Consider the following 16,745-nt stretch of genomic DNA (forward strand, 5'->3'; position numbering starts at 1 on the left):
TCTGCCTCACCATTTATAAAACTTCCCCCATTTGTTGTTTTACAATGGGAGCTGGCAGTGTCCAGCTGGGCCCAGGCCCTCACACTGATCTCATCTTGGAGCTAGTGTCTGCCATTTAGTGCCAGGAAGCTGTCAGTGCTGGCAGCAGGTGTAGAGGTTCCTGCTCTCTTGAGGCAATGCACGAACAGTTCAGGTTGACCCTGACATCAACTCCAGGGCCATGGTTGGTGGTAAGAGTTGATTCAGGCCCTTGGAAAGTGGCCAGACACTGGACAGCACAGCTGCAGTTCCACAGGCAAAGAGAAGGAAGCTCTAGAGCCACCAGCAAGGACAGGGGTCACAGCTGTGCTGCTGGGACCAGACAGTTTTTCCCTCAGTGGCCAGTTCTGCCTGTCCACTCATGCTGCCCAAAGCATGACAAGGGCAGAGGGAGGCTTAGCTAGACAAACCGAGCTCACACATTCCTTGCTTGAAAGGGCTAAAAATTCATGCAGGCAGTGGAGCAAGAGGTCAGTATGTGGAGGCGTAAGGGCAGGGTGGTAGAAGAACGAGTTGTCTTCAGCCCTGGTTGGAGACAATGGGGCGGCTGATGGTGCTGTTCGTTGTCATGGCTGAGAGCTCCCATCTGTAACACACCAAGAGGATACACTGAGAGAAAGCACAAACACAGTGCCCAGGGCTGGAGCAGCTTTGCTTCAGTCAGCCTCAGCTGTAGTCTCCAGCCCAGCCCACCTCAAAGGTACAGACTTCCAAAGGCCCTGGGTAGCCCTTAGCCAGGGCTGGAGCACCTCAAGGTCAGGGAGCACCCACAGAATGACCTCCCAGCAGGGCACATCATACCTGATGTCGTGGGGAAGGCAAGACTGGTCCAGGCTGTACTGAATCACTGCTAGCTTGCACAGCGTCTTCAGACTGGGGCCTGTGAAAAGAAAACAGTTAAGCTACAGCAGGCCTTGACTGGACACCAGGGAGGCTCCAGCATGATGCAAACAGTGCCACAGGAAACAGGGCAGAGCCTTGTTTGAGGGACAAGGCAGGATGCACACCAGGGACAGGCTGGGGTGATTTCTGTGCTCCCACAAGAGGCCTGCAGGCAGGAGTGCACAGAGCATGCTGCACTTCTGGCTGCTCTGCCTTAAGCCAAGCACTGGTCAAACACAGCTGTCTGGCTCCAGGACATGGCACCTGGAGCCACAGAGGGCACAGCTGGGTGCTTCACAGCAGAGCCTGCTCACAGGGCACCTTGTGGCAAGAGGTACAGGCTGGGCAGGAAGTGCTCACGTACTGAAGTCGAGGATGTAGAGATCTGAGTGATCCATCAGGTCGAATTCATCACCCATTCCCTCCTCTGGAGATGGGCTGCAGAAACCAAGCACAGTGTGTCAGTCAGTGCCAAAATTCTTATACACCAGTTTGCCAAGGGCTGAGCAAATCCAGGAATGTTCCTGGCCTGCCTGTCCCATGCCAGGGCCCTGTGATCCCTCCTGCCCTTCTGATGCCCCAAGCAGCACCCAAAGTCATAACTTTCCCAGCTCCTTGCAGAGTAGGTGGAGCTGCACAGAGCCAGGGAGCAGAAACTCACACAGTTTCCTCTGCAGGGCATGGGGGATCTGCCTCCCTTTAATGGATGACCATGAGCCTCCCCCTCACCTCACCTGTTCATCACTCCTGTTCTCATGTAGTTAAGATCTACTGCAATTATTTCAGCTTGGCCACTGAGATACTCTAAGAGGAGTGTAGAGAAAGCAGCTAGAAAACATCTGCATGGCAGGGCAAGCACAGGCATTTCTCAGACTGACTCAGGAATAATTTTGGACTCCAGCTGGAGTGGTTGTACCAAAATGGGGATGGCATTTCAGAAGTCCGTAACTGAGCACTGAGCGGTGCAGCAGTCATTTTAAACCAGTTCCAATTTGCTGATACTCCCATTTGATGTTGGTCCTGGAATGCTAATGAGGAACTATAGCACCAGGCATTCCTAGGGAACAGATAGCCTCACCTATGGTTTCCTGCCAGCAGTCTTGATGGAACAACCAAAGCACCTGAGAAACTGAACACTATACCTCCTTGCACAGAGAGATCAGCCTGTGCTGAAACAGGGGAAAACACTTCCATGGCTAACGGTTGTTTAGAGAATTTGAAAGAAAGGAAAAGTGTTTTAAGTCCTGCTTTGCTCTGTGAAAAACCAGTGTGCCCTCACTTAGCTGGGACTGATCTCCTGCAGTGACTCCTCGCCCCAGTGTCACTTGTTTCCCCACCTATGAGTCACTAAGCTTCACACCTCATGAGACATGAGGCAGTACCTGTCCCCCAGGTCCCCAGCACCCCAGGCTAAACTGCAGAGCACAGCTCACTGCTGGCAGAGAACTGCTGCTGATGGGACCCATCTGCCCGGATACAGGCAAAAGCCCCTTTAACTACACACCACAATCTAATCTCACATCCACGTCACAGACCATCCCTTATCTATCAGAGGAAAGCCAGAAGGCTCCACATCTGTGGTTTTAATCACCAAAAGGCAAGTAGCAGGGTGAGCCTAGAGTTTAAGACCAGGCAATCCCCTGCAAATCCCAGGCAGCAGGGTGCAGGGCACACCTTTGCCAGCCAGAGTCCAGAAAAACTGTTCATTCCAGCTACAAAACAACTCACCCTACACTCAGTGACAGCCTCTATTCTCTTATCATAGCCAGGACTCCTAAGCCTTGTCTGGGAAAGCAAGCAAAATCTGGATCAGCATCTCTTCAGCTAAACTGTTTTATAGCATTCCTTCTCCCATGTGGATGGTCTCTGCACACTGAATTGCTGGTGGGCTTGGGAGGAAACCAGACCAAGGCTACAAATGTGACACAGCTAATGGGAACACCTATTCCTGGTCCCTTGAACAGGACACAAGTGATGGATTGCTCCTGGCCATAGTGCGGGACCACAGCTGGGGCAAAAAGACCAGGCTCTGGGCAGGACTACCAAGGAAACAAAACTTTTGGATGCCATAGTAACAAGCAACCTGCAGAAATGCCTCTTCAGCAGTCTACAGGATGTGCGAATCCTGGAAGGCAGGACACAAAAGGGTTTTGCCTGCCCATCCCCCAGTGCCTCTCCCTAGAAAGCTGAGCCTGCCGGCTCATCCTCTGAGAATCCCTGCTGGACAGCCTGTGCTGTGCGACCCCTCCCCCTTCCCAGCCAGGGGAGCACAGGTCAGGAGGCAGACCACTGGGAGTTCTCCATTACAGCGACTTCCTGGAAAACTTCTTATCTCATCAGGCAGCTCCAGAATACACCTGATAACTGTTACAGGAAGCGAGAATGGCCCACCCCCACCTCCCACTTCCCCAGCCTGCAAGACCCTCCCTCCAGCTCAAGCAGGCTGCATTCCTGGCTGCCAGCAGCTCTTCCGAGCCCACACTCGTGCTGATGAATGAATGTGCCTCTATTGGGGTTGAGCCTGATGTAAGAAACAAACTGAATTCTGAAGTGGTTCAGTGGAGAAAAGGCACTGCTGCATTGCTTGGCAAGGGTGGAACAAACTCCAAAAAGCTGGTGTCATTAGTTGCGGTTTGCTAGCCAGGAGTGACAAGGCTTGACATCACTGCTCAGCTGCTGCTGTAACACAGATCTACAGAGCATCTGAGACCACCCAAAACTCCCATAAAGCCCTGCCAAGCTTTCTGCTGTACCAAGCAGCACCCAGTATCTTTTGAGGAGACTGGATAAACTCAGCACCTCTGCATACCTCACCTGCACTAAACACTCCCTCACAGTCACATGGACATCCTGCAGCTAAGCACAGCCCTCTCTCCCCAAACCCCTGGAAACTGAAGGCCCTTCACCCCATCACACACTGGTAACACACTGGTATGGTCAGGCCACCAGCAGAACCTGTCCTGCTTGGTTCTCTGCCCCAAGCTGGCTTCAGAAGCATCCCCAAAAAGCCACTGCCAAGATCCCAGAAAGAGCCCCAAAGCTTTCCAAACCATGTGGAGAGCTGAAAGCATTTAAGATGTCTCTACAAGGTAGATACTGGCAAGCAGGACTGTGCTCCAGAGCTGCAATTTGTCACTCCGGACAGCATAGAGTGTGTCCTGGTGATGGACCACTTCCTTTCTTTTAGCAGCTGTTAAGGCTCTTGGCCATATCCAGCTGCCTTGCACCCTGACAGTATCACTTCCAGTGTTTGACAGCTAAATCCATAACACCAAGTCTCTGTTGTGAATGGAAATGTTGCTAAGGAGCACTGGCACAGAAATGAACATTGTCTTGTCATGTGTGTAGGCTCCTCAAACACCTCCCAGCTGAGCTGACATCCCACTGCAGCTTGGCAGCAGAACCCACACTTGCCAATGGAAGAAAGAAGCTCTGGTGGGAGAAGCAGGGCAGCATGCAGGCAAAGATAAGTCAGTCTGAGGTCTGCTCTGGCACAGCAGACTGAGATACGTTCCTTCTGACAGCAGGATCTCCTCCCTTATCCTCACAGCCTCTTTACCAGAAAGGCTGAGCACTGTAGAGCCTGAGCAGCCTGTTACACTCTTCTGTCTCTACACGTACAAGATGGCTTGTCACCAGATGCTTTACAAGCTGACACGACACCTTCAGTCTCTTCCATGGCCTTTGTCCAGGGGAGCCCTGATGCACACGATTGTCAGATAGACTGACACTTGCCATGTGCCTCTGAAGTCAATCTGACTAGCCCGGGTCAGAGTGTGAAGGGACACTGTGCTGAAGGGAGTGGCAAACCCTCTCAAGGAGCCACTTCACACCACTCACCTGGTACCTCCAAAGAGGATGATTTTGTCCCCCACTCTGCAACAGCACTGCCGGCGGCGAGGACATGGCCCTTTCCCCTTGGGTTCAATCTTCCTCCAAGAAAGAGAAACTAACGGGAGAAAAAGAGCAGCACCGCCTTGTCACAAGAGCCTTGCCAAGACCAGCTATAAGCAGGTTATGAATTTAAACAGATCACAGGAAAAGCAGAGGCCCACTATCCCACAGACACCAACTAGCCAATATCTACCCTCCCCCTTGGCCTCCTCACTAATGGCTAAATGATGCACTTCTATCAGGCTGTTACTGAAGCGCCACTTAGATGCCAGTCACAGTCTTGGAGATCTGCCTGCTGAGACAGGATTTGTAGGTGGTATCATAGAATGCTTTGGGTTGGAAGGAACCTTAAAGACCATCTTCTTCCAACCCCCTGCTATGGGCAGGGACACCTTGCACTAAACCAGGTTGCTGGGGACCCCATCAAAGCCTTTCATTTGCAAAGCCTGAGCACCAGGAATCACAGACTGCCATGGCAGCATAACCACCATCACAGGGAGCTGTGCTGGGCAGAGCTGCAGGAGCAGACAGGCAGCCTCCCTTCCCCAGAACCTGCCTCTGTTGGGATTTGGAGGAGGTAGACCCAGGAGCCAGCTCCATCTGCTGGCAGGCTGCACCCTGGCAGAGGTGCATCAGCTGCTGGGACAGCTTGGCTGAGGGAGGAGGGCATAGGGAGCTGAACCAGGTGCTTGTTCTTGCTGCTCTCTGTTACAAGGGTGCTTGGGAGAGAAAATGCACAGGACTGAAACCTGTAGGAGCTCTCACACCAGCTCACAATAAACTTGGGGAGCAGCAGGCTGCCTGCTCTCAGGTAACTTTACAATGCAAAGCAATTAGCAAACAAAATGAGTCTAGACAATGAAATGTGCCTGAGGACCCCAAAACAGCTCACAGCTGACTGATATTCAGGGTACCAGCTGAAGAACCACCCCTTCTGATGAACAGTTTGAGCTGGTACCAAGAGATGGTGATCCTGCAGCTCGAGTTGTATGGTTTCCCCAGTTAGTCTCTCCCTTCCCTAACCCTATTGCTTCCCTATATTTTCTCTTCCATCAGTACTTTTGCATATTTAGGGACAAGACAAAGTTTTTCTAATGAAAGATGTATTCCAGCAATACCTCATTTGCCACTTTCTAACTGAGATCTGGAAACACCCTCAGAAGGAACAGGCATGGTAGCAAGTTGCTGTCAGAAGAGCCAAGAGCCATTCCCCCCAAGCAGTACTCCTTGGACAGTATGTTCCTCTGAGCACTCACATGCCTGAGAGCCCAGAGCGCTATCACTGCAGCAAGTTAAAAGCATAAATACCTGGATTGAATTTCCAGAGGTCATGGAAGTGTCTGTTCAGGCGTGCATTGTAGCCACCAAATACATATAACTCCCCGTTGTAGCTGACTGTAGGGAGTAATCACAGACATCAGAGAGCCACCCAGCAGTTCCCTGACCCAAAATCAAACACAAAGCAACGTGCTGCTGGCTGTCCACCTCTCCTTACATCACCTTCATGTAGAGTATGGTGTGCAAGGCTTTTCAGTGGGCAGCAGCTTTCCACAGAAACTGGGCTTTGTGCACCCCTTGCTAACCCATGGGCCCACCCAGCTGAGCAGACACCCCTTCTAAGGCAGGCATAAATTTTTTTCCACCATCCTCCATCCTCAGCAGACCCACACTCACAGGCTGAATGGCTCCGCCGGCCCTCTGGAAGCACGGGAGTGGGAGGGGAATCCAACCAGGAGTTGGTTTCTGTATCAAACACTTTAATGCGGTTACAGTAGATCTCATTGTTAGAATGAAATGGCCCAAAACGATCAGCTCTGCCACCAAACACGTACATCTTTGTTCCAATGATGGTAGCTGAATGAAAATCTCTCCAGCGAGCTGGAGTACCCTGAAGGAGTAAAAAACAGAGTGAAAAACAAAGATGAAAGAGTGCAGATTACCCAGGGAAATAACGCATCTTGATGGGGAAGTTGGGTGGCTGCCTTTTCCTGGAGAACTTCCCATCCTGTAGATCCCAGCCACATCAGCCAGAAGCTGTGAGACAAGTGTGGGCAGCTACCCCAGGGAATAGCAGATGCAAAACTTTCTCCACAAACCAGAGTGAAAACCAGACACTAACCTTGGCAGAGATTAAGGTCCACATCATGTTTGTGGTGTCCAATTTATGGATATCATTTGAAAAGCAGTCAGCCTGGAAGACAGACAAGCAGCTTGGTCACAAAGGGACTGAGAAGTCTAGTCACATCCAGCCCCAGAAAGGATGCTGCCCTACAGACCTGGAGGATGCCTTTGGAGCCAGTACTTCCTAAGAGACAAGGTGCTTGCTTAGGCAGGACTTACACTTAACAAGGGGAAAGCAAAGCCCGTTTCTTCCCAAAGGTGTCCTGTCTCTTCCTGCAGCTTTCCCATTTATTTGGTGCCCAGTTCTTTCCCCAAAGGCTGTCCTGCACATGATGTATTCGTGGCTGCCTCCTCTCCATGTAGCAGCAGAAAAAAGAGGCATTAGCAGGACAGTCAAACTGGCTCTGCTAAGGCTGCCTAACGAGAAGCAGAAGCTAAGATTACTTCTGGGAAGCTGAACATCCAGGAGCAAATACACTCCAGGTTCTAAGGTCCCACAAAACCCACTTGCAGCTGGCTTCCTGAAAGAGATTGCATTCACACAAACTATGTGGACTCTTGCCCTTCCAGGCAAGGTAGAGAGCAGAAGACAGCCAGAGGTTTATTTATTTTGGTCTTAGTTAAAAACAAGACACATCTGAACTTCTCCTGCTGCTGTAATCAATATAATGGATTTGGCCTGCTGTCATCCTCAGAAAAGTGGGAATAACTCAGAGACTTCTGTAACAGAGCCCCAGCTTTCTTCCAAATAAATAGATGTGACTCTGCACATCTTTTCTGGAACCTAGTGATAGGTTGAAATTATATTTACCTACTTAAGATCAGATCATAAGGATTTGCTAAAAAGAGCATTAGGCATAATGACAGCTATTGCAGGGTGAACTGTGGCTCAAGGTATTCTTAATGGGAAGGCAACCAAGTGTTTGCTGAAAGGCATCAGCAAGATGTCAGAGAAGGTAGAGACTACAGGGAACATACACCAGACTAGGACAAAACCTCATAGCATTGCTGCAGAAAGTGATTTTTCTGGCTCATTTCTGAGCCAAATTAAAATAAATGTAGATCAATATATACTTATTAAAAAATGTGTATTTATGAACCTACATTTTGCTAATAAATGAGAGAGAAAAAAAAATTATACTTTTACCTCTTTGTGGTAAATGCATCTTGTGAAAGTTTAAAAAATCCAACACTTTTTTGGCCTTGATTTTCCAACTACCTTATCCACAAAACAATTAGCATATCCTGGGTACTAATGCCATAACTTTGCTAAGTTACAAAATGACAGTGACTAGGAATACAAACGCCCCAGTGTCCTGCCTCTATCAGTGTCCAGGGTATCAACACCCTCTTTCCCAAGGGTTCACCAATTAACAGTTACAGAGACTACTCACCAGCTGTTCATAGCCTCCAAAGATAAACATGCTCTTTGCCAGGACACAAGCTGAGTGCCCATCTCTTGCCCCTGGGACCATTCCAGACACCTTTGGTGTGAACCACTTGTGCGTGTCTGAAACACAACAAGAGGCAATGCTGAGAAAACACAGTAGGAGTTGGGGTGGGATAGCTCTGTTACTGCTGTTCTTAATTTCTAAAGCAAAAATAATTCTCACTTTCTCTGCCAGAGAGGCTGCAAGTTTCTTTGGGCAATGCTACCTGCCTGAGCCCCCACATAGGGACACAGGGACAGAAGTCTCAGCCTCTGGAAATGGCCACTGACTGCCAGACATGACAAAAAGCTCACATTTTAAGTGTGAGTAGTACAGTACAGCTTGAACAATGTTATTTTTACAGAATCTCTTGTGAAGTGTACTTGTGAGTCACTTATCAACTCCGCATTCACACTTTCTATTACAATGAAGCAATAATGCAAAGTGGCTCAACTGACCTCATGGCGTGGAGATGCTGAGCATGACTGAGGAAAAACAGCTCTCAAACCTAGATAGAAATCACTTAACCACAAGCTCTCCATGTTAGCTGTAGTGCATATCCGCACCTCTGCAGTGCAGCTCTCCCTGTCTTATCTGCTCCACTTGGTGTATTCTCATCCCTTCTTCCTCACTTTCCACCCTTCACAATGCTCCCTGTGAGCCTTCACCAGACAGATTCAGCCCCTTAGCCTGCATGCTCCAGGGGCTGGCTTGATTTAGAAGATGACTTAAAATGCAGCCAGAGCTGTTCTCGATGCCAGGGCTCCAGAGAGCCATGCCAGCGACTTGCTGCCAAGCGCAAACAGGCACCTGCCCCACAAGCTCAGAGAGGCACAGATAAGCCTCAAGGCTGCAGGAGACATTCCCCCCACCCTCCCTAATGGCTCTTGGCTGCCAAAAACAGTGCTTATTTCACAGAGTCCTAACACTGGGGCCAAAGCATGAGGATGACTTCTCTGAACTTGGCCTGTGGACACAACTATCCACCTATGCTCCATCTGGCACCATACAAAGGGTCTTGCAAGGTCAGCACAGTCCCTGGGGAGCCTCCACAGAGACAGCTCAGGGATATCCAGCTCCTTTTCTTCATGGGGCTGCTTCCAAACTCAGTCACACTGTATCAGCAACAGCTCACCCAAGTGCAACATTTTAAGTTAGAGCTGGAAAAGACCTCAATTTGTGATCTGCTCTGCACTCAGAAAGGACTTTATTTAGCCTGATGAGACTTCTACAGTGGAACTTACACTACAGATATGGGGCTGTGACTGCCAGCCTTACTTTCCAGGAATGGCAGGCCTGTGTGCACAGACAGCTGCAGAGGTGGAGCAGGACTCTCTGTTAATTTTCACTTAATGCTAAAGCACTGGAGCTGCCAGGGAGACTAGGCAGGTCCCACAACAAAGCCTCTGTGTAGGCAGAGGTTTACTGGTGGCTTCTCAGCTGCATGTGTCAGGGGAAGGAAGGGGGAAACCCTGTGCCACAAGCTGTAAGGTATTTCCCTGGTAAAGAAGAGACCCCTTGACCAAGCACCAGAGCAAGCAGTTTCCTTGCAAGTCCAGCAAGACAGTTACTGGCCAGTATTTAGATGGACTTGCCTCCAGAATCCTCCAGATATACTCCTTTTCTTTCCTGACACTTGTGTCCACGCAGTTCCTGATGGTGCCTTTTCTCCAGAGGTGCTCCAGCAGTGCTATTGGAGAATAGCATTTGGTTGGAGAAGCCAACCAAATGGCTCAAGGAGTTTCTTTTTCAGATATACCTAACTTGACTCATGTCTTCCCTGATTTTGCCATCCTGTCCAAGACTATTCCTGTGCTTTATTCCTCACTCTCCTTCATGCCTTTAGAAAGAAGGACCACACTGGAGAGGAACCAAAATCCTCAAGAGCCCAGTAAGCCCCTTCTTACTTCAACTTTCAGCCACAATTAAGGAATACTACATCACACAGAGAATACTCCAGTTGTAGTTACTATCAGAGAGAGCACACAAAGATGATAGAAAAATTAAAAACATTTTCATTATTAGACAAGATCAGCAATCTCTGCCCAAAGGCTTTTACAGAGATTTAAGCATGCACACAACAGCGACCATACTCCACTTCTAAAACTGCTGAAACAGACAGTGACACCATTTCCTCCAGACTGTCATCGAGGGACAAGAAAACAAATTGGGGAGCAGAGTGGGGGGTAGGGAGAAGGTTTGATCAAGAATAGTTGTGACAATAAAGAGTGAGAAGCTGGAACTTACTGACATCGAAAGCATAGAGCACGTTGCAGGCTCCCTCGGTGTCGTTGCGACCACCCCAAATGTAGACGGTGTCGTCGATGAGCACTGCTGAGTGTCCATACCTCATGTAGGGCACTTCCCTCACGTGGTCTCGGCTGTTTGTCCACACTGGGGGCAACTTGATCCAGCGCAGAGACACTGGAAACACAAGTTTGAGCCCATGTCAAATGCTAAGCCTGCTACATTGCTCACAGTTCATAACCCATCCTGCATGGTACTTTTCACCCTGTGACAAGGTGCAGAAGCATTTGAGTAAACAAGAGAAAGCTGTGTCTGACCCTGAGTAGTAGCTAGTTGAGAAATACAGAAGGAAGTCCTCTGGAGGCCCAGAGGACAAAACCAGGCTCTGTTCTACAACAGTTCGCTGAAAAGGTTTTCAGTCTAGCACACCCTGGACTGTGAGTGAAGATATAGCATGCACACAAACAAATAGGTGACCATGAATGCAGACACTGCTTCAAGCTAGTGAGATTTCTGAAGATACTCAAAGCTGGAGGAATGGGCAGCACAGGAATAACTCACTGCAGTAGTATGCAAGGGAACACCTGAAGGCATCATTTGGACTTGCAGAAGCACAGTTTAAGTAAAGCAACCCACCAGCTTTGTAGAAACAGGGTTTGTTTGCTTTTGTTTTGGTTTTCAAGCTATAGATGAGGTGTCTGCCTCCTTTACCCCATCTGTACTCAAGTTCTCCCTGCTAACCTTGCATTACTACTAGGAGCTCCTTGTGATTACAGATTCCCCTTCCTGCGTGTCATGTCCAGCAGCAACAGAACAGCCAACAGGTATTACAGGGTTTAATGTCAGTGCAAGAGCCACAGCAAGTGTTACACAGCCATTACATAACAGGACCAGTCACCCTCCCTCTGCCACATACAGCCTGCAGGTTTGTTTTCTACATGGAGCCGATACAAAACAGAGTGGAAAACAGTCCACAGTTCCTCTGAAATACTAATAGGGAAAGCAAAAAGTCAGGCATCTCAAAAGGTGAGCATCTACCCCACAGGCAAAAAGGGCACTGAGGAAGCACATCCCATGCTAAAGTCAAATTAGATGGGATGCTTCTTACCTAGAACATAGTCTTCATCTTTGGAAGACTGACAAGAGATCATTCAAAATCTGGTATCTTGGCTTTAGCACTGCCACCTGACAATGCTAGCTGAGCAAGAGCTTGGGAAGCCACTGTCACTTCCCATGTGGTAGCTGCAGCATTCTGACACTTTAATACTTGGGAGTGGTAAGAAGGAAAGACAACACAAGAGCATTCCTTTGGGCACAGTCATTATGCTTACCCAGAAGAGTGGTGCTCTACTTGGCACGTTCTACAACATTCAACTGTGTTGAGTGTGAAAGCCCAGTTCCTCTGGACAGAGGTGAACTTCACTGTCCACAGGATCCTGAGCTACACCCCCTCTACACTGTGAGCAGGTCACCTTGGCAGCCCTCTGTAACCAAACCAATGCTTTGATCCCTGCTGCGCATCAGTCTTAAATGATTGAATTCATCTTACAGACAAACTAGGTTTGTCTACATGTGGGTGTTAGCAGAGCATTCAGCACACTGTCCAGTCTCCAAAACTGGTCATTGGCACTCCACTCCTGGCTTTGTTTAGCTGGAACCACCCAAGCATTAAGGCAGTTTTTTAATCACCTGCCTAATTACAGGGGAATACTTAATGGACCAGCTCAGTAACCTCTTCAGTTCAAGGAGCACTCAATCAAGAAATATAGCCTCTGCCAGCACAACCATGGCTCCAACTCAGCCTCATGAGAGGTACTGGCTACCCTACACAAATGGCTCCAGTTGCAGATGCTTTTCTAAGCTATGTTGTGAATCTCCATGATAGCTGTTACCAAAATGGGAAAGCCTCCCTCCTAGCCACATGCCCCTACTGACTCCATCATGCTGGCACCAGTTGTCAGCTGCCCCCATAGGGAAAAAGATGTCTACACCTGGAATCTTAACTGTGTTTATTGGCTTGCACCCTACTCTCCCGACACTACGGGGAGCTGAGCATGGACATGCTGCAAGTTGGAGGGGGGACCTGAGGCAGTTCAATATCACCTCTTTGCACCTGGCTGAGTTTGTGTTCACAGAGAACAAGGACAAACCAAGCCATTGGTGACTACTTCAGTGAGTCCTTATCCTAGCAGGTCAGATCAACTACAGCCCCTCTGTGTCCTGCCCCTGAAGCTGAAAACACAAAGCTGCACAAAGAAAGAGGCTCCAACCTACTCTGATAACTTTTCCTGGAAATTAAGAAAGGAAATTACAGAGTAAAACAGATCAGGCAGCAGAAGGCAAGAAAGGCAATAACTGAGCCCAGCAAGCCCCAGCCCTTTGTGCCCCACAAGGACACGTTTACCTGCGTTGAAAACGTGGACGTCGATCTGCCGCAGGGTCTCATAGTCCTCTCCGGAGCAGTAGCCACCAAAGGAATAGACCTTGTGCCCCACAGCCACGGCCGCGTGGTTCACCCTCCGTGGCCCACCTTCCAAGTGCACTGCCCACCGTAGCATTCCTCCCTGCAAGCCAGGCGGTCTTCAGGGCCCCCAGTGCCACATGCTTCCGAGGCCACTGCAATGTCAGCTGGCTCTGCAACACACACAATGCCAAAATAATGAGATTCACCCTGCAGGTCTTCCCATCTCCCTTGAATGCCTGCTACAAAGGTTACTTTAATATATCCTTATTCACCTGCCTCCCAATTGGAAATGTTCCTCTTGGGAAGGGGACACAGAGCAGGGCTCAGAGGAGCAAGTAGAGATGACCCTGCACACAAAACCCCTCAGGGTGGCTTCACAGGCAGCCCCAGCCAAACACCTTGGGCCTGCCACGCACACATCATGTGTCACAGTGTCACAGCCATTTGTCTGCATGAATGAAAACACAGCGAGAGCCAGCGGTGAAGGTGAAAAGAACAGACCCAGAGAGAAGAGCGTGCTCTTTGCACGAGTTCTGAGGAACGGCGGAGGAAAATATTAAAACAAAACACCCAACAAAAAACCTCCAAAGAACCACCTCTACATAAGGCAACCAACTTCCCATTATGGGGGTGGGTGACAACATTTGCATTTGGACTCATTGACATGAGCACTAGGGTTCAATCTAATTAGACACAAGAGAGCAGAAACCCCCTAATCTAGGAAGAAAGCTCTATGTTAATGGTCAGAAAAGGTCTTTTCCTCCCACAGCAAACGCAGGCATAACTACGAAAATTCTGTAGCATCACATCTTGTTAAGCAACTGATATCCTTCATTCCTCAAACAGATGGCTTAGATCACATCTTAGAGAAGTCACCACAGCTGATTCTTGCAGAGATTCTCCTGCAGATCTAAGAATCCAGAGCAGAGTCCTGCCTGAGTGCCTCTGAAACAGCAGGTCAGTTTGAATTTTAACAGTTTTCTCCCAGCTGAAAACCAGCCATTAAAAGAGATGTCAGCGTTTGAGAGAGCACTAATAAAATTGTCTTATTTTATTTCTTGGTTCTAAGTTATTGAAAGATTCAGTCAGCATGCTCCCATCCCACAATCAGTTTTAGCCTTTGCAGAATCCAAAGAAATTTGGGGATGCCTTTGAACAAGGACTATACATAAAATTCCTACACTCTGCCCCATTTCATTTTGGAAAGTAGTGAGTTTTGGCAAGGAGGATTTCCCTCCTGTTTCAGGTTTCTGAAGTAGCTGGAGGGCAGCAAGAGGGGCAGTGCCATGCTGCTCTGCTCCAGTTGGCCACTCCCAGCCAAACTGTTTTGGAAATCACACTAACCTAAACTGCAGTCAGTGACCCAGAAAGTTGCAGCAACCTTTGCTCTAGCAGGGGTGCCCCAGAAGGGCTCAGGAACAGCCCCCATCTTCTACAGGCTGTGCTTCAATTTCAGATCTAGCTGGCTGGAGTTGTTTTCCCTTAAGCAACTATTTTTTTTTTGCCAGGCAGCACTCTTGCATAAGTCCTCTGCAAAGCAACAGAATAGATGAGTTTCCATGGAACCCAACAAAGTCACCTTCCAAGCTATTTTGAAGGCTTCACATATCTAAATCTGTTTCCTGCCTCAGTCACAAGTTATTCCTGAAAAAACTAACCAATGTTTTCCTCATAATCTCTTCTTGTTTAAGTGATTCTGTAAAAGACTCCTTAAGGAGCTTAACTGGTCTTTATCACCAGAATCAATATTTTCAACACTCTTCAGACTGAGCTCAATCCAGGAGGACCAAGAGGATGAATGTTACTTCCAAGTTCTCTGCCTAGTTTCTACTGAGGTAGAGGAGCACAGCTTTTTGGCATGGCAGGCAGGCATTGTACCAAGGCCTGGGAAAATTCTTCTTCCCCCTTGGGACTTCCCTTGAGCCAGGTGGAAGGATGCTGGTCCTGTCACTGCCACAGGAGCTGGCTAACCTGCCCCAGCAGTTCTGCTATTCTGATCAGAAGGCAGCTTATCCCAAGAGGTTGATCCTCTTGGATCATCAAAATCTGCTTCACTGAGAACAGCAGCTCCAGGCCAAATCCCTGACACTGCAAGAAAGATGCTGAGGTTGAAACAACAATGTTGAAATGCTGTTTCCTACAATTACTGGGAAAGTTTTTCCCCAAATGAGTGCTTTCCAGGTGACTGGCAGGTCTGGAGCAGTGGCAAGGGCAATGGTATGGAAGTTGGCTGCACTTCGCCTTGGCTCTGTCTGGGGATACCCCTTCAGAGCAAACACAGAGCTCTGCCAGCACAGCCTCCTGCTGCCCCTCCTCAGAGCCAAGAAAAGCAAAACATTCATCTGAACACTTCACAAAGAGAGAATGACCAGAAGTGTGAAGTAACCTTTAACGTAATGGGAAAATACAGGGTTTAACAAGCTGTCAGGGTTTTTCCAAACCCAAGTGCTCTTCTCTACACTGCAATAAAAGCATCCGTGCAAAATCCCATCTTCCTCTTCTGCCACTGGCCACAATCCTACCCTGAAACTGCCACATCTTCCCGCCATCACCAGGCATTTGTTTGCCCCTTTTCAGCCCCACACAGGCCTGGCCTCCTCTCCTCCCCACACAGCCCTGTCTCCCAAAGATGCCTCCCCTCTTCTACCCCATGCTTTCTGTGCCCAGCTCCAGATTCTCCTCTCCTCTCCCTCTCCTCCTTTAGATCAATCTTCTGTCCCAAAGCATTTTCCTCCTCCAAGCCCCCTCTGTGCACTATCTGCAAATAGGACTTAGACACATACTTTGAGAAAAAAACTGTTATTTTCTGTCCTAAACTATACGTATTGTTAAATTCCATTTCAAGTTTGATTTCCAATGATAATTTTTGTTATTTAAATGAGGACATAAATAAATCACTTTTCAATCTCATTCCTATGAGGATTTCTTAGTAGGAGAAGTGCACTTGACATTAAGCTACAGCTTAGATTTCTTTAAAGATCACAGAGGACACAGCCAAGGAGAAAGGGAAACAGCAAAATTTATAAGATAAATTAATAATTTACTAACAATTTCCCCCAACTGTACAATATTAGATTATGCAAAATACATTCTGTGGTTTCTCATTTAGGACACCAGCAACAGTGATGTAGGCTATAAAATACAGAAATATTGATACAACAGACGCAAATCGTATTAGAGAACCGGGAGGGCACTGCAGGATGACACACAGAATCACAGTTTCTGTTCAAGCCACTGCTTGCTTCTGGTGACAAACATTAGCTCCTCACTTCCACTCTCCAAAAACTAATAGATCTCTTACTTTCAACCATGCAATCTCCACAACTCCCCATTTCCCTGGTCTGCCATGCTCTATCCAGAAATACAGTAAAGCACCAAGGATGCAGAGAAATTTTGAAACCCTGGTAGGTCTTGTCATTAACCAGGAAGGCCAGGAATAAATACATTTCTAAAAATCAGGATATGCTTCACTTACTGGTGAAGTACCTGATGCTGATGATGCTGGAAATTAAGTGACCACAGCAGGAGCATTTCACTGCTAAGCCAGGGAACAATCAGATTTAATCCAGCTCTGCATTCTTTGAATACAGCACCTATAGACAGCACTGCTATATCTCTGGTTGTGCTGTTGCCTGAAGATGCACTTAATGCCTGAAACAACCTTCATC

General features: G+C 48.3%; 1 protein-coding gene across 3 annotated transcripts in view; it reads right to left on the minus strand.

Moving 5' to 3' along the window:
* Positions 1-16,745, minus strand: part of KLHDC3 (kelch domain containing 3) — a 19,089-nt gene continuing 2,344 nt past the window's right edge. For all 3 annotated transcript variants that reach the window (XM_056488762.1, XM_056488764.1, XM_056488763.1), the window contains exons 2-11: positions 13,018-13,247; positions 10,614-10,790; positions 8,331-8,446; positions 6,935-7,006; positions 6,490-6,703; positions 6,124-6,210; positions 4,762-4,870; positions 1,286-1,359; positions 841-919; positions 1-625 (exon numbers count right to left, since the gene is read on the minus strand). In XM_056488762.1, coding sequence (XP_056344737.1) covers positions 559-625; positions 841-919; positions 1,286-1,359; positions 4,762-4,870; positions 6,124-6,210; positions 6,490-6,703; positions 6,935-7,006; positions 8,331-8,446; positions 10,614-10,790; positions 13,018-13,171 — 1,149 coding nt within the window. In that variant the 5' untranslated portion in view covers positions 13,172-13,247 and the 3' untranslated portion in view covers positions 1-558. The remainder of the gene's footprint in view (positions 626-840; positions 920-1,285; positions 1,360-4,761; positions 4,871-6,123; positions 6,211-6,489; positions 6,704-6,934; positions 7,007-8,330; positions 8,447-10,613; positions 10,791-13,017; positions 13,248-16,745) is intronic.

This window comes from Oenanthe melanoleuca, chromosome 3 (genome assembly GCF_029582105.1).
Source record: "Oenanthe melanoleuca isolate GR-GAL-2019-014 chromosome 3, OMel1.0, whole genome shotgun sequence".
Classification (NCBI taxonomy): Eukaryota; Metazoa; Chordata; class Aves; order Passeriformes; family Muscicapidae; genus Oenanthe; species Oenanthe melanoleuca.